Raw genomic sequence first — 18,460 nt, forward strand, 5'->3', positions numbered from 1 at the left:
ACAATAAATAAAACGAAATAAAAAAATAGTTGCAGCTGATGATTATGGCTTCGTGAGATGAGAGTGTATGATAATAGCGAATGGGAGAACGAAATGAAATGAAATGAAGCCAAGCCCCACTCCTCCTCCGTTTTTATATACCGGAACCAAAACTAAACCATAAATGACACTTGTTTCCATAGCAAGGCTTGCCTCTTGTATGGAGACAGCAGTCAACACGTTACTTGTGTGCTGCTGCATGGCCGACACGTGACAATAGGAGGTTACCACGCACCCTGCGTGTTGTTTGGATGGAGACACGTGGCTTTCACGAATCTCTACAATGGGTAACACGGATGCTGCATGTTGCTCTGCAGCTGCTACGTGACGAATCTCTGTTGAAAATCTCTGATAAAGTTGCTTTAAAAATTTGCACAGAATTTCTGCTACGTTAACACGAAACCTGCGTGTTGCCTGGAAACACGACATGTGGCGAATCTCTGTTGGAAATCTCTGATAAAGCTGTTTTCATTTTATGAAAAGCTAACACAAAATCTACATGTTGAGCAGTGTTTCTGACACTTTCACATCTCTGAAAAATACCCCAAACACCAATATTTAACTAAAACACAACTTTCTATTCCATATCTAAAATAATTTTTAAAATATAATAAAAAAACTTAATTTTCAATATACTAAAATATAAATTTTATTTTTAATAATATTTAGTAAAATACTTTTTATAATTTTCTTAAAATGTTAATAAGAGCCCAATTTTATCCATAACAATTTATTACAATTTTTTGTCCCACTATTGATATGGTAAATATTTAATATTGTTAATGTGCGTAAAGTATAAATATTATTAATTAAATAATATCTTTCTTAATATGTATATATATTTCAATGTTATAATTTTAAAGATAAAAAATATTAACTATATTTATATTAAAATGATATTAAGATTAATAAATTAACAAGAAGACCAATATATAGTCACGATATGAGAACCGAAAAAATAAATTAATAATATTTATTTAACTAATTTCGTAATTATTATGTATGTTACTAAGAATATTAAATATTTTTTAAATTTAATAGAACGAAGAACATTATATTAAATTAAAGTCATTCGAAATAAAAATAAAATATTTCAATGGACATTACTCCAAGTAAGATTCGATCTAAAAATTAAAATAATCCTTTAGTCTACTTTTAATTGATTAAGTATTTTCACACTTTTTAAAAACCAAAATTGTAAGGAAATTTAATAAATTATTTGCTTAAAAATACTTCTTTTATTTTTTATTCAAACACAAAATTATTTTTTAATAATAAATTTTAAGAATATAAATATTTTTTTAACCTTCGTCCGTCGTCCCATTGTTTGCTAACTTTGCTTTCCCTGATAATGAAGTTCATAATCTATAATCAACCTCCAAATAAGGGAAAAAAAAGAGAGTATATATTCGACTTGCTTGATGAACAAGAAAGAAAGAAAATATCCACGGCATTTGAAAACGCCACAAAGCAACGAATTGGATAATAATGGATATAGGTCGAACCTTCTGGAGAAACCACACAAACGGCATTACGGCACCCACCCAAATCACACAAAGAACGTTCCAGAGACACTCATTTCACCAAGCCTCGTATATATATCACCATATCTCTACCATTCTTTTCAGTTTTCAATTTTTCTCCTTCACTCACAACCGGTTTTCTTCATTCAATTCATCATTTCGTTTTTCTTCAAAACTTACCTCGTGTTTTGCAACGATGCCGACTCGATCGACGGGGACCATAACGCAGGACTGGGAGCCTGTGGTTCTGCACAAGTCCAGGCCCAAGGCCCAGGACCTTCGTAATCCCAAGGCCGTGAACCAGGCCCTGCGGTCGGGCGCCGAGGTGCAGACCATCAAGAAGTTTGACGCGGGGTCTAACAGGAAGCCCGGGCCTGGGATCAACGCGAGGAAGCTGGAGGAAGGGACGGAGCCCGCGGCACTGGAGCGGGTGGCGGTGGAGGTGAGGCAGGCCATACAGAAGGCCCGTCTGGATAAGAAGATGAGCCAGGCAGAGCTGGCGAAGCAGATCAATGAGAGGCCGCAGGTGGTGCAGGAGTACGAGAACGGCAAAGCCCAGCCCAACCAGGCCGTGCTCGCTAAGATGGAGAGAGTTCTTGGTGTCAAGCTCAGGGGCAAAATCGGAAAATGAAAGAAGATTTTCCTTTAATAACAGTGCTTTGTGTGGTGTTGTGTTGTGTTCTGTTCTGGATCAGGGTCTGTTGTTTAATATCTGATATGATGGAAGGGAACTTTACCCGTGTGTGATTTTAGGGAGAGAGTGTTAACAAAAGTTTGATAGTGTAATGAGATCTTGCTGTAGATTAATGTTATTATGACTTATTTGATTTTAAAATTTGGAGATTACATTAATTTGCATATGAAAATTTCATCAACTAAATTGTTTGTTTTCCTAAGAATAACATTGTAATGAACTAATATGATTCAGGTACTAACAGTTGAACTAAGAAGACATGCATTTAGTGAGACACCACGAGACCAAAGAGGCAAAGATGGAACAAAAAGTTTTCATAAAGTGGGAATTTTATGTGCGAGGAAAGGTATACATAGCTTCAAAAGTTTCATCCGATCCATTTTATTTGATAGAGGAGACATTGAATTCAAAGCTAAGGAGAGTTGTAAATTGGAGTTACAACAGATTTCTGTTGCAGGTACATATTCTTTTCCAAATCCACTCTGTTTATACCCTCCATAAGGAATGTCACTCCCAAATATGAAATAGCAGTTGATCCAAACAATGCCTGCACGAATGGATCTGGACACTGTGTTTGCAATATCCAAATTCTTTGTCACAATTCCTGCTGCTAGCCCATATTTGGTGTTATTAGCCCTCATAATTGCCTCTTCAATAGTCCTGTTTCAATTTTCCATCTATTATTGTAACAGTAATATACAAAGAAAACATAGTAACTTGTGTAACTTACTTGAATTTCATTAGTAACATCACAGGGCCAAATATTTCATCTTGTAGTATAAGCATGTCCTCCAGAAAATGGTTGTTTAAGAATAGAAGGAAAATATTTGACAACATGATGGTTAGTTGTCTTGTTTTCCTAAAAAAAGGTTGATTCAAATATTCAATACTCCTTTTTGGAGATAACGTTCACCTTAACATCGGAGAAAATTGTTGGCTCAATGTAGTAGCCCTTGTCTCCTAATCTTTTACCCCCATATAAAAGGGTGGCTCCTTCTTTCTTTCCATGCTCTATGTAGGAAAGAATTTTTTTCAAACAATTCAACTAGGTATCCTTTAAAAATGGTACAATATTCAGCCTTTTATTACAATAATTTAAAAAAAATTAAAACAATCACATCTAAAAATTATAAATAGATTTACTGTCTTTTTAAAATTAAATACAATCTAAAAAAAACTGAAATTTAAAATTTAAATTTTAAACTTCGGTTTCAAATTTAATATATTTAATTATTAATATATTATAATTTAAATACATATCTAAAAATCAAATTATTCAAAATTCAAAAATTTGATTTTAAAATTATAAAATAAACCTTAAACCATCAAATTATTAATTAAACCCGTACAAAACACTAAAAAAAATATAGAAGTCACGTTTGTCCCATGTCAAAATACTCGACGACGCTGCCTTCCTCCTTCTCGGCGCTCATTCACAACGCCACATTCCCCTTATTCAACACTCATCTTCGTCACCGCCTTTCTCCTCCTCGTCACCGTTCGTCCACGCCGAAAACTTACCTAAGGTTTGGATGGGTCTCTGACACCATTACTTTTTTTATTATTCTATATAAATTTTGATTTTTTTTGAAATAAAAAATCTAATAAAATGACCTAAAGAGATTTTCATATATATTGCAATGTTAAATTATTTTTGTATGTGTAATTTCTGTATTTTGAAAGTATTTTAAAAATATTTTCTGTATAACTTCATAATTTTAGATGTGTTACAATTATTTTTTAATGTTTAAATTTAGATTTTAGATTTATGATTTTGGATGTATTTAAAAAATATTTTCTGTATAACTTCATAATTTTAGATGTGTTACAATTATTTTTTAATGTTTAAATTTAAATTTTAGATTTATGATTTTAGATGTGTTTTAAAAATATTTTATGTATAACTTAATAATTTTAGATGTGTTACAATTATTTTTTAATGTTTAAATTTAGATTTTAGATTTATGATTTTGGATGTGTTTCAAAAATATTTTCTATATAACTTCATAATTTTAGATGTGTTACAATTATTTTTTAATGTTTAAATTTAAATTTTAAATTTATGATTTTGGATGTGTTTTAAAAATATTTTTTGTATAACTTAATAATTTTAGATGTTTTACAATTAAAAAAAACTACAATTAAAAATATTTTAATTTATGAATATAATTATATTCGACCATTCATCACTAGAAATTCATAAAACAAATTCTCACCCAATGCAAAATGAGAGAGTGCTTCAGCTGGAAGGTAATGATAGGCTTCACCAATGAAGACGAGATGGAGAATTCAGCTGGCAGCGTCCTTTTTGGTTTGAAATTCACTAATGCGTGTGAATGTCTCGTACAATAAGGAATTTAAAAAACTGTATTTGTTACGTTAAGTTACGAAAGTAAAGCAAAGTCACGTAACCACCAATGAAGTGGGTGGGTTTTAAAATTTAAATTAAAATCTAATTATAGATATGTATCTATAAAATAGAAACATGTTACAATAAAAAATAATTAAATATTATTTAAATTTGATTAAAGGCTGATTAGTATTGTACAACTAGCATTTTCCTTTTTCAAATTGCTTTTTATCAATCTACAAAGGGACAGTAGTTACGAATAAAAGATAATTGTAATTATTTATTCTTAATTTTATTCGTATCGATATATAATCTATCTACTATTTAGACTTTATTCATTAAAAGATGATGAATGTAAGGTATACTTATTTAAAATACGAGGAAAATGATTTAATATGATATGGTAATATTTTCCATATACCTGAGGGCCTTGATGAGATTTAGGGTCAAAAGGATCACCAACAACCCAAGCTTTTGCTTTCTGTACCAACTTCTTCTCAAATTCATCATATATCCGTTCCTGAACAAACACACGTGAACTTGCAACACATATCTCACCCTGAAATCAAAACAAGAACAAAATGTTAAAGAGTGTCATTATAATGTGTAACTTGAGTTTCTTCATTATTAATTCACTTAAGAGAAATTTGACCTTGTTATATACTATGCCCAAGAGAGCAAGGCTAGCAGCTTTATCTACATCAGCATCATCAAAGATTAGAAGAGGTGACTTTCCTCTTAATTCAAGTGAAACTTGTTTCAACTTGCTGCTAGCTGCAGCATGCATTATTTCACGGCCTACCTCTGTCGAACCGGTGAAGCTAACCTGCACACACATACAACGCTATAGCCAAGTTACATGAATCAAACTATCCAAGACATCCCACAATGTGACTTAATATGATGCAGTGGTCAAGCCACAATGTTGAAGTTATTGGAGATATAACTATTAATGTGCATTTTTCTGAGCTTAAACCTTTAGGAGTAGTAGTTTCATAATATAATATAGCTTTTATGATTTAAAGATTTAGAGTTCGATTCTTATTGACCTAAAAAGAAGAATTATTCTTATCAAGTGATTACCTTATCAACATTCATGTGTGAGGATATTGTGGCACCAGCAGTGGGTCCAAATCCTGGTACTACATTGAGCACGCCATCTGGAATTCCAGCCTTAGAAAAAACAGAACAAACACAATATTCAACTTAGAAAAGCAAGAAATTAACAATGCAATGTGATATCCAAAAATTGGACAACAGAACCATTATTTTACTTTCAAAATTAGATACAATGTTATAATCATATTAACTAATTGAATTAATAAAATAAGTATGAAAGTTCAAGGTGAGATTTTATCATTTGCATTTGCTACCTTAATTATCAGCTATCATACTCTACATTTTCGTTTTGACTGATCAACCAATTTCAGTAACCTTTTTTTCCAGTGATTGGAAATGACCGGCGTCCCATTTTATATATGGTTGCTAAAGTAACAGTTACAGTGTGAAACCATGCATGCATATTGTTGAGGAACTTCAAGTTTTGTGATTCTTTCATTTGAGCACTTCAAAATGCATTTTTGTAATTACAGAATGTTAGAATGAATTCATGATGCTGACAAAACAACGTAACGACCAAGATCTGATCTGGGCTTCTAGATGTTTCTAGAACCTAACTTGCTCCGATCTGGGCACACTATAGAACCGCGATACATTTATGATCCAAGGTTGAAGGATAATACACTTGCAAGCATTTGACAAGGCAAAGCGCTTTTTCCGATCATAAAAATGCTAACAGATTGGATCAAAAGCCGAAGAATTTCGCTAGACATGCAAGACGACGGCTGTGTTCACAAGAAGCTTGTTCCAAGAGCCAGATCACTTAGATTTGAGAGTATTTGTAATCTAGTTGTTCCAACCTCATAACTGTGACGAAGAAAACCAAGTATATTTTAATTGATGAAATGGTGAATTGACTCAATTTCTCAATAGCATACGCATACAATAATGTTTGGATGAAGACGGAACTTACTGGCATAGAAGCTCAGTAGCTCACAGTCCACTATACTGTCGGGGCCAGGCCAGCAAGATGGGGTACGGCATCAACAAGCTTTCTCTGTAATGATTATTGTAGTCTTCGAGAGGCGCAATGCAACCTATACTACCATCCAAGGTACCAAACAATAAGTCAAATCGATTGGTTTTATTGGAGCCAGAACCACTTCGATCACATGGGCACCGACATGAAATTCGGCTCTTGAAAGAAGCTTCTGTCCTTTCCAACTCTCGGACATCTTTTCTCGCAAACATTACAAAGGTTATATGCATTAATGAAGAAAAATGAAACAAAGATGTCACACAACCTTCAGAGCAAGAAGCAGCATTGTTCTTATTTTTTGGAAAAAGGATTGTATTTATAGAAAGAAGAAAGAAAAATATGTATGGAGGGAGCATCAGAAAATGTGCTGTAAATTCATTAGACATAATTATACACAACAATCAAGCCTTTTTCCAATAGATGGAGTTGGCTTTATGGATGAAACATCAGAGAAATAAAAAATAAAAGTCTATGACATGAATGCAACTTGCCAGAACTTCATGCTTTTCCCAAGTTACAATATGGAAAAAAAAAAAGCCGTAAATGCACATAAAAACAAATAAAACAAAACACAGTAGCATATAGCCTTGAGACCAACCTGGATGTTCTTTTGATCATCTGAAACTATGAGATTCAGAGTACTCCCATCAATCAGAAATTCGGTTGCAAAGCAATCAAGATTACCGAAATCTTTGGCCAATATGCTAAGTTGAGTACCCTGCTCTTTCCAACTAAGAAAGTATATACTTTTATGGATGTCACCAATGAGGATGAAGTTTTTTACCTGAGAAAATGTTAACAGATATTACCTAAGAGAAGTAGAAGAAATTAATTCAATAACATCCATTTTTATCTGATTCTCATTTTCTTTTGTTCAATATATTTAAGCTAAGCATTCAAAGCTTATTTCACTAAAAAAAATTACAGGGACAGATGATTTCAAAATTCTTTTAATTTTCCATTTAGTAAAACTTGCGTAAATATTAAATACAGATACAAATAAATAAACTTTGCATCTCATTTTCCCATTGACTATTATATATAAACTTGGTTGCTATTGTTTGATAAAAGATTTAAGGAAATCTCACTTACTATATTTAAGCTCACAACATGTAATGGTGGTGCATAAAAAAACGGAATCCCATTCAACTCAGTGCCAGTCCACTTGTGTAAAATAATTTTTGGCCCAGATGCTATTTACAGATGGCCCTGAAGAAAGGCCAAGGCAGATATAGCTCCTTTTAATTCCTTTGTAATAAATAAAAAAATTAAAAAAAAAAAGAAAAAAGGAAAAGAACACATGTATCTTACGGGAACTGAGACGATAAGTGAATATAGATTCTTCTCCGCAAAGTATGTTACTTGATGTGGGGATGGCCTTCAGTGGATTCTAAGGATGACAACAGATTAGAAAGGTCAAGAAATAAGGAATTGTATACATGAGAGAGGTACTCATTTTCTGCACAGGCCAGTAGCAGTCACAGTTTAATCCAAAAGGAAACTTGCTATGGTGCATGAACGGGTGCTGCCCCATAGCACCGTGCAAGAAGGGCTCTCTTCCTGACCGCACCACCGTGCCGTGCACAATGAAGCACCCAAAAAAATTTATGTTAGGGGACAAAAATAATATACATTATTAACAAAAGATATATTAATTTAAATTTAAAAAAATAAAAATGCATATTAATTATGCAAATACAAAAAAAACAAATATTATATCTAATAAAATAAGACGAAAGATATTTTTTAAAATATTTTTTTTATTATTATTTTTAAAAATAAAAAACATATATTTTAAATTAGTAAATTGATCAATTGACTTTAGAAATTTATATGTAATATAATTACATATAATAAAATAAAACGAAAGATAAACAAATAAATAATAATGATCATTGAATTGAGAATAAAATAAAATATATAAATTTATAAAGAGATTGTTGGAGGAGGAATACCGGCGACATCATTTCCTCAAACCACCTGCAGGTGAAGTTGCTTCTGAATCGTTGACACGTGTTATTATATGGTTTTAAAAAAATCGATTTATTTTATACAAATGGTTTATTTAAAAAAACCGGTTTGAATAGATCAAATAACTACTTTTAAAATAATTTAAATTCTTTTCGCGTGTTATTCCTAAATTCCTAACAGATGAATTTGATATGTTCTTTTTCTTCATTCATATTGACCAATTTTTCTTTAAATTTATCTGAAACTTTTTTTTATTTAATTTTTGTCAAATATATATATACAAATTGTTTGAAAAAGTAAAATTTAGTATTCCGAAAAAGAAACAAAATTCACGGTTTTTTTATAGGAATGGCATAAATGATATCATCTGTCCTTTTTTTGTCTCTGTTTCTATTTTCTTGATGAGTTTTATTTTGTTTCACATAACTTACATTTTCAGTTGCTTTTAAATTAAGCTGTAAACAGATTTTAAATTAAGCTGTAAAAATATGTTCAATTCCAAATTTATAGTTAAATTAAATTTTATGGTAATCAATCAATTAACTTTTATTTTACTAATAAACTATTTTCATGCAAATTATTGTTGATTTTTCAATATTATTCTATAAATAAATTATTTTTTTAAGATAATAAGACTATAATTTACTTGTCTAGAAATTATGATTTTACTGTCATGCACGTTTTTGTGTTTTTACTTATCAACTAGAATTTATTTTTTTAATGAAATTAGAATTTATTTTCAATAAAACAAAAGTATCTAATCAAAATATTAATTTGGTCTCCTTAAATAATTGAACATAATATTATTAATATTGTCTACAACAAAAATTTTTAATAAATTTTTTCAAAATAAAATTGATTCAAAAATAGAGAAAAAAAACAACTAATGAAAATATTTATTTTGACATTGCCATCAAGAATAGGATAGCCATAGAAAAAATTCAACCAAATAAAAAGGACCTAACTCATACAATTAAACTACCATCATATCATCACAATAAACTATAACATCACCAACTAAAGAGACATATAACAAATATGGAAGAGATCATGCCAAAATTTCAACAATGCTCATGCTATCAACTAGTCTAGGTTATACCTTAATTATATTTTTGTCTTCCATCACATGAAATTGTCATGAATTATCTTGGCATTTATGATCCTGAACATTAAAATGGTGTGATGACATAAATATGTACGTATTTATTAAATAATTTTCATCATTCACAGAGGAATGAATAAAAACATAAATTAAGAAATACATTTGAAATAATAAATTTGATTAAGAAATATAAATAAAAGGAACATACCTAATTGAGGGTTTCATATTAGTTCTGAAAAAGGGATTGAAAGAGAACGAATTTTACGTGTGAAACGAAGAATAAGGGAATAAAAGTAACTGCTTGGTCCAATTCAAACCAATTTTTTTAAATAAACCATTTATATAAAATAAACCGATTTTTTTAAACCATATAATAACACGTGTCAGCCATCCAGAAGCAACTTCACCTGTAGTCGAACCTGCAGTCGAAGGTGAGTTTCTGTCCTTTTAACATCTCAATTAGAAAATTCTTTTGTCTTGACATAATGTACTTCAGGAGAACATAATGTACTCCAGGTATAAAGTTTTTTTATGCAATAAAAAATATATCTTTGAAAAAAAATAAAAAAATAAAAAATTAGATTAATACTTAAACTATAATTGCTTGAATTAAAATTTACAATTGAAAAAATAAAAAATTAGATTAATACCTCAAGAAGGGATCTCTCGGTTGAAGATCATGCTGGACACCACCGCGCTGTGCATGGACGGATGCTGCACCACAGCACCATGCAAGAAGGGCTCTTCTGGATTGTGCGCCGCGCCGTGCATGAACGGGTGCTGTAAGAAGGGCTCTCCGTTGAAGATCGCACTGTCGCACCTGCACTACATCACTGTGCAAGAAGGGCTTTCTCTGTTGAAGATTGTGCTGCTGTACCACTGCGCCGTACATGAACGGGTGCTGCACCACTACGCCGTACATGAAGGGCGGTCCTGGTGGAAGCACCACCGCGCCGTGCATGAAGGGGGTGCTGCACCACAGCACCGTGCAAGAAGGTCGATGTGATATGGTAATAGTAATCAAGATTACAGAAAATGAGTAAGAAGAAGAGAGATTACAAGTAACATCAACAAACTAAATAACCATCTAGTAAGAGACGAAGCCATATATATATAACTAGGGTAAAAAATGTTGATACGAAAATAAGATAGTGATATACATAGTAATTTTTTATATTTTTTAAAATTGTGGATATACACATTTTTTGATTTATATTTAAAAAATTTTTAAAATTTAGAGTACATAAATTAGACCCTCCAATTTGTGTTTAAAAAATTAAAAAAATTGAGAGTACACAAATCATACTCTCTGATTTGTGATTAAAAAATTAAAAAAATTTAGAGTACACAAATCAGAACTAAATTTTTTTAATTTTTTAAACACAAATCGAATCCGGTCCGATTTATAACAAAAAAATTAGACGGGACGATTTTAATTTCTAATATCACAGCTGCGTAAAGTACTCATACACTCCATAACTGCACCCTACACTATTTTCTCTTCCATATTTAAATTAAAAAGTGGGTAGACTGAACAATTTAGAGTGGCACAGCTTTAGGTGATTAAGCACTGTAAGTTTATGAGTTTACTGGAGCAGTGGAGGGATTTTGACCTCAAAATAAAGGGCTGTGACATGGGCCAAAATGTTGGTGGACAAAAATTCTTGTTTTGAAAAAATAGTTGGATGAACCAAAGATTGCTAGACCCCTTTTAACCATGAAATTTAGAGAATAAAAATGGATCTAAAGTTCTAATTAATAACCATAAAAAAAGTTTTAGTATAAAATTTTCTTATATTAATTTAAGTAAAATTGAATTCATTTAAAAAAGACTAATTCATCCTTGTTGTAATTTTGTAATTGGATTTATTTGTAATTTTCTTATATTTATATCAAGTAATAATCTTAAACAGTTTAAAATTATTTTATTTAATAATTATTAATTATTGCTAGAATGTACAATTATATAATTTTAGATATAATAAATATATATAATTATAGTTGTAATTTAAAACAATTAATCAAATTAAAACTTTTCAATATTAAAGATTTATTTTATCCTAAACCATAAATAATCTTAAAGTTTTAATTTAATTGGTTTGAAATAATTTCTATTTGTAAAATTCTATAATAATCAAGACTCAAAGTTATCAGAATGTACACAAGCAATTGCGTTAAGAATAATGAACATATAGCCTGAATTCCTATGAAAACATTTTGTTCCATATATATATATTCATATCATATGGATATAGTCCAGGTAATGTGTACAGATTCAGAAGGTTAATCATATTGTGTACATATTAAAACCAGGTTCATTTTGAAATAAGAAAAACAAAATTACCAAATATATCATAATATTTTCCAACCACAAGATGTTTATCACTATACAGAACCGTGCGAAATCAATTTCAAGTATTGCTGTAATAGATGTGTAGCTCCCAAGCCGAAGAAACACCCATATAAAATCCCATTAATATATCCCCACACCAGCAACAGAAGATCACATCTCACCATGTAATGAGAATTTTCTAAGCGCTTTCTGAGCTCCTTTGGACAGCCCTGAAAAAAACATTATATTTTAACATGAAATAATGGACCTTTAGATTTGACATGTATTTGAGAATAGATTGTTGTTCACCTCTACTTTCATATATACTTCCTTAGGCGACGCCTAAACACCAATGCCCAAAATTAAATTAGCTAAAAGTTTTACAAATGAGTTACAATTCATGAAACCTATACCCTAATTATAAAAATGAAAAATAGGTAATTAAGATGTCCCAAAACATGCTTGCATCAATAAAGCTCCCAGAGCAGAACATGATGCATCACCATCAATGGAGCCAACCCAAAATCGAAGACGAGCACAATCAACAAAAGCAAATCCATACACAACTGAACCATCATCCAAGATGGTGCTACCCTGTAAAATTTTCAATTTATCACCATTTAACAATTCAAAGTACCAACAAAACTATCTATGCATTAGGTATACTTATAATAGCTTGCAAAAATTAATAACTCAGTGCAAACCTCTTTTATTGCAAGCAGATAGTTGGCATCAGGCCCAATATTACCCTCCACAGTGGTTGATGGAGTGATGACCTGAACTAATTTTCTTTGAATAACCTGAAAATATGATGACAGTCACAGTAATACCAAGCAAAAAAGGCAATCTAAATTTGCACGTTGCATAAGATAATTTGTTAGAACTCAAAAGCATTAAGGATAATGAAGACAAATAAGTCATTAACCTTTTACCCCGTGGACATTTTCGTCCCTAACCATTGAAAAATACTTTTTAAGTCCCTGACGTCCTTAAAAATTGGACGGATCAGTCCCTCCGTCCAAATACCTCTGTCAGACTCAACGGAAAAGTCTGACGTGGCTACTGTTCTTCTTACCTAGCATTACAGCTGCCCACGTAGCTTGTTAGTGAAATGGAACTTTTAAAAAATGGACAAAAAAGTCCCTGTCTCTCAATGCGACGTCGTTACCCCACCACCACCTACCAAAGCCACACTTTCCTCATTCCCTCTCCGAAAAACTCATTACACATCAAGTTCATCATGTTCTTCAACTTCAAGAAGATTCAGAGTCAGGGCCTACAACAACACCAGCAAGTTTGGAAATTTTCTCAACTTGAAGCCTGCCCATCAACCTAAACCCTTGGATTTTGATCTCCCAAGGTGCCATCCTTCTGATCGATCTCGTTTTGACGTGATCATCATTGGATCTGGCCCTGTAGGCACTCGTCTAGCAGAGCAAGTTTTCCGCTATGAAATTAAGGTTTGTTGTGTTGATCCTGACCCTCTCTCCATGTGGCCTAACAACTACGGTGTATGGGTGGATGAGTTTGAGAGTATTGATCTTGAAGATTGCTTGGAGGGTGTGTCTCCAATGGGGTTAAATTTCACAAGGGAAAGGTATGGGGAATGAGCCTTACTTGAGAGCTGATAATTCCAAGTTTTCTACTTTTTTGTATGCAATGCCTTTTCAGTTCCAATCTGATATTTCTTGAAGAAACTTTCCTTGTTAGCCGTCCGGTTTTGTCTTACATGGAGGTGAAGAAGAGGATGGTTGCAAGGTTAAGGCACTTGGGAATCAGAGTGAAAAAGATATTGGAAGATAAGAAACAGACATGCATCCACACCACAACCTATGCAAAGAAAGTTTGATACTTTTGACCGCAAGTGTGCCTTTTTCTAATAGTGATAGTATTCTTTATGCATATGATAGGTTTAATCCTGTTTTCTCCTATAATGAAGTTCTAAATAAAAGAAATTTTAGATTAATTACCTTACATTATATAGATGCATCTATAAATAACACGAATAATTTTGAAACTAGTGCATTGCTACAACTAACTACAGCCTGAAGAGAAAAAGAACAAAAAGAAGCATGAAATAAGAAAATGACACATATACCACATAAACAGAAAGAAAATGTAGCACAACAAAAAATTGGTGGGCTAGATAATAGAGTGGTTGAAATTTCATAGCGAGTAGTGAAAACGCTGAGGATGGTCATGCTTTGGTGGTAAGGTGTGATTTGGTTTGGTTGGTGAAATCTGAGGTACTGTTGGAGGGGCCTTAAGCACTGGCGGATTCTGCTGAGTGATTCTCTGAGTTGGTGCTGGTGCATGCGCCTCTCTTCCAAGCTTTGTCGTCGGGGAAGGTGTTGAGAGTAAAAGTTGGTGGGGTTGGGAGGGAGGAGGCAGTGGTGGCGGATATACTCTTGGGAGAGAGAGAGACAAGGACTTCTTTGTCCATTTTTCAAAAGTTCCATTTGACTAACGTGCCATATGGGGAGCGTAAGCAGAACGGAAGCCACGTCAGACTTTTCCGTTGAGTCTGACAGAGACATTTGACGGAGGGATTGATCCGTCCAACTTTTAAGGACGTCAGGGACGAAAATGTCCGCGGGATAAAAGGTTAGAGACCTATTTGTCCTTTTCTCTAAATAAAATGATATATAGATTTATCTTAATTCAGTTCAATATCATGTTATCTGCTGCAACATTAGGTAGGATCTTTCTGAAGCAGTTTCCAACACATACGATAGACTAAGACACAGGAAATTCAAAATGTTTGAATGAAGATGAATTTATCCACAACTAGAGTAAAAAGCTATGATGAAAAAACTTTCTATGTACAACCAAAGAATAATGTCATCTACAAGAATTTAACAAAGCCAACACAACTGTAAGCATGGAAAAACTTATAGAGTTGGCTCCTCTAGCACGGATGTCTCCAACTGCTCCACCCTTCCAACCTTGTATCTTCACAATGAAAAAAAAAAAAAAAAAACTCAAAACAGGCATACGAAGTCCTCAATTCATTAGCTAGGAAATTGATATGCAACATGATTAGTAAGATTAATTCATATCATCCAATCTATCTGGAGTTAGCCATACTTGTTGACTAGATCAAATCAAAATCAGATTCCTAATTCCTTTCTTGAATCTTTTATGTAAATAGAATTAATTATAAATCTTTTCCTTTTTAGGTTTAGCTTAATTTTAGGAATTTTATGATTAGAAATCTTTCCTTTATTTTAGGCTAGTATTTTTCCCTTCTTTCCTATTTTCTAGTTATTTCTATTTCTGTAATTCCTCTATAAAGAGGCTGATTCTCTGTATATTTGATAACACAATACATTCAAACACTTCAATTTGGTATCAGAGCAGGATCTCTGCACTGTGCCTCTGATTTATAGCTATGGCTGACAGTTCCTCAGTCATTAATCCTGAACAGAAGGAGAACACCACTCCTACTCTATCAGATTTAAAATCTGAGCAACGGGTACTAGTAGTGGTGACTCCATTCAGTTCAGATACCACATTTCGACTCAATGGGTCAAATTACCTTAGGTGGTCTCAATCAGTTCAGATGTATATCCGTGGAAGAGGGAAGATTGGATATCTCACTGGTGAGCGAAGCCAGCCTAACATCACTGACCAAAATCATGTGTGGGATACCGAAATTCCATGGTGATGACTGGCTGGTGAACTCAATGGAGGAGGATATCAGCAGTAACTACATGTACTATACCACAGCCAAAGAATTGTGGGATAGTGTCAAAGAGATGTACTCTGATCTTGGGAATAAATCCCAGATTTATGAACTTACTCTTAAAGCTAGAGAAATTCAACAAGGGAGTGACAATGTCACCAAATATTTCTACACATTGAAGCGGGTGTGGCAGGATCTTGACCACTTCAATAACTACAAGTGGAATTCAGCCGCTGATGCCAAACACCACCAACAAACAGTGGAAGAAGGGAGGATATTCCAGTTTCTTGCAGGCCTCAACGTGGAGCTAGATGAAGTTCGTGGCAGAATTATTGGAAGAGCAATCCTACCCTCAATTGGAGAAGTATTTGCTGAAGTTAGAAGAGAGGAAACTCGTAGAGCTGTGATGATGGGAAAATGCAAGACTGAACATACCTCTTTGGAGTCTAATGCACTTTTAGTGGCACCTGCTGCACTTAAAAGTTCATCAAATCAGAAGCACCCCTCCAATCTTTGGTGTGACCACTGCAATAAACCTCGTCACACCCGAGAAACCTGCTGGAAGATTCATGGAAAACCAGCACATCTTAAAGGCAGCAAACCTGGTCCCAGAATACGCTCTACCCCAACTGCTCATGAGGCTGAAAAATCATCATTGAGTAAGGAACAGGTTGAGCAGCTCATAAGGCTGTTAAATTCCAGTTCTGTGTCTAGTACTCCTAGTGGTTCTTTGGCTCAAACAGGTAATTTTAGTATTCCTATGTCCCTTAATTGCACCTCAAACTTGAATGCACCATGGATTGTCGATTCAGGTGCATCTGACCATATGACCAGCCTCTCCCCTTTATTTAAAACTTATTCTCCTTGCTTTGAAAATTAAAAAATTAGAGTTGCTGATGGTAGTTTTTCATCTATTGCTGGAAAAGGTACAATTAAACTGTCCAAAAATATTGACCTAAGAAATGTCCTACATGTACCAAAGCTTTCTTGTAATCTTCTCTCTATTAGTAAAATCTGCAATGATTCCAATTGTGCTGTGACATTCTTTGACACTCATGGTATTTTTCAGGATCGGACTTCGGGGAAGATGATTGGCAGTGCTAAGATGATGGATGGGCTTTATCACTTTGAGGATATTTCAGAGGATAAAATAGCTCAAGGATTTAGTGGTATAAGTTCTATGCCTATAAAGGACCAAATAATTCTCTGGCACAATAGACTAGGACACCCTAGTTTTCCATATCTCAAACATTTGTTTCCAAGTTTGTTTAAAAATATTGATTCTTCCTTACTTAAATGTGAAAGTTGTATTCGTTCAAAAAGCCATAGAACTCCTTATTACTCTCAACCTTATCATGCATCTAAACCTTTTCCACTTGATTCATAGTGATGTATGGGGTCCATCAAAAATAACAACTCAATTTGGAAAAAAATGGTTTGTAACTTTATCGATGACCACACACGACTATGGATCTATCTCATGCATGAAAATCTGAGGTTTAAAATTTTTCAGTATTTTTCAACAATGGTAGAAACACAATTTGACACAAAAATTTCAATATTAAGAAGTGATAATGGCACTGAATACTTTAATAAAAATCTTGGTGAATTTCTTCAAAAGAAAAGTATTCAACATCAATCTACATGCCCCAATACACCCCAACAAAATGGCATTGCTGAAAGGAAGAATAAACACCTTCTTGAAGTAGCACGTGCCATTATGTTTGAGGGTAATGTTCCAAAGTATTTATGGGGAGATGCTGTTCTAACAGCAGCCTATCTCATAAATTGAATGCCCACACGTGTGTTAAATTACTGCACACCGTTGGATACTTTCAAAAAGAATTTTCCAGCATGTAGGTTGCATTCTGACTTACCTTTAAAAGTATTTGGTTGCACTGTGTTTTTACATACACTTCATATCGAAGTAAAACTTGTTTGCATGAACCTTTACCCACTCCTATCTTACATATTGAGGATACAACTTCTACTAATCAAGTAAATTCTGAAACAATTGCAAAACAAGATGTGAAAACCAATTCTGAAATTGTGCCAGAATTAGTTGGAATCCAAACAGGAAAAGAAATACCACAAGAAAGGAGCTTCGGTGTTATGTTCGAAAATATCCCAAGAAGACTAGAGAACAGCCCATCATCTCTGTACCAACCCAATCTGAAAACCCGGAAGATGGCCCAACTGTAGTACTTCAGGAACTTCCAGGTAAATCTGAAATTGTCACTTCTAATAATAATTTGCCAATAGCCCTTAGGAAAGAAACCAGAACATGCACCAAAAAAGTACTCAAAAAGCACCAACCATCCTATTTCCAATTATGTCTCTTACCAAAATCTCTCTCAAAAACATCGAGCTTTTACTTCTAAAATTACAAATCTGTTTGAGTCTAGGAATATAGAGGAAGCACTAGATGATCCCAACTGGAAATTAGCAGTGATGGAAGAGTGGCATGCACTCAAGAAAAATGAAAGTTGGGAGATTGTAGATCTGCCACAGAATACAAAATTGGTTGGCTGCAGGTGGGTTTTTACCATCAAGTGCAATGCTGATGGAAGCATAGAGAGGTATAAGGCTAGGTTAGTAGCTAGGGGATATACACAAACCTATGGAGTAGACTATCGAGAGACTTTTGCTCCAGTTGCCAAACTCAG

The 18,460-nt window shown here is 33.3% G+C and overlaps 2 protein-coding genes and 1 pseudogene across 2 annotated transcripts; 2 read left to right on the forward strand and 1 right to left on the reverse strand.

The window, feature by feature from the left end:
• Window positions 1–1,487: 1,487 nt before the first annotated feature.
• LOC130950937 (multiprotein-bridging factor 1c-like) lies at window positions 1,488–2,408 on the forward strand. The gene has a single exon (XM_057879540.1). It carries the CDS (start codon window positions 1,528–1,530, stop codon window positions 2,191–2,193), a length of 666 nt encoding a protein of 221 aa, XP_057735523.1. The 5' UTR covers window positions 1,488–1,527; the 3' UTR covers window positions 2,194–2,408.
• A 188-nt stretch (window positions 2,409–2,596) lies between these two features.
• On the reverse strand, window positions 2,597–6,164 carry LOC130949079 (aldehyde dehydrogenase family 2 member C4-like; annotated as a pseudogene).
• Window positions 6,165–13,236: 7,072 nt separating this feature from the next.
• LOC130949080 (neoxanthin synthase, chloroplastic-like) lies at window positions 13,237–13,958 on the forward strand. Its single transcript, XM_057877907.1, has 2 exons — window positions 13,237–13,706; window positions 13,781–13,958. The coding sequence occupies exons 1-2, from the start codon at window positions 13,237–13,239 to the stop codon at window positions 13,956–13,958; spliced, it is 648 nt and encodes a 215-aa protein (XP_057733890.1).
• Window positions 13,959–18,460: the final 4,502 nt, after the last annotated feature.

The sequence above is a fragment of the Arachis stenosperma genome, chromosome 9, assembly GCF_014773155.1.
Source record: "Arachis stenosperma cultivar V10309 chromosome 9, arast.V10309.gnm1.PFL2, whole genome shotgun sequence".
Classification (NCBI taxonomy): domain Eukaryota; kingdom Viridiplantae; phylum Streptophyta; class Magnoliopsida; order Fabales; family Fabaceae; genus Arachis; species Arachis stenosperma.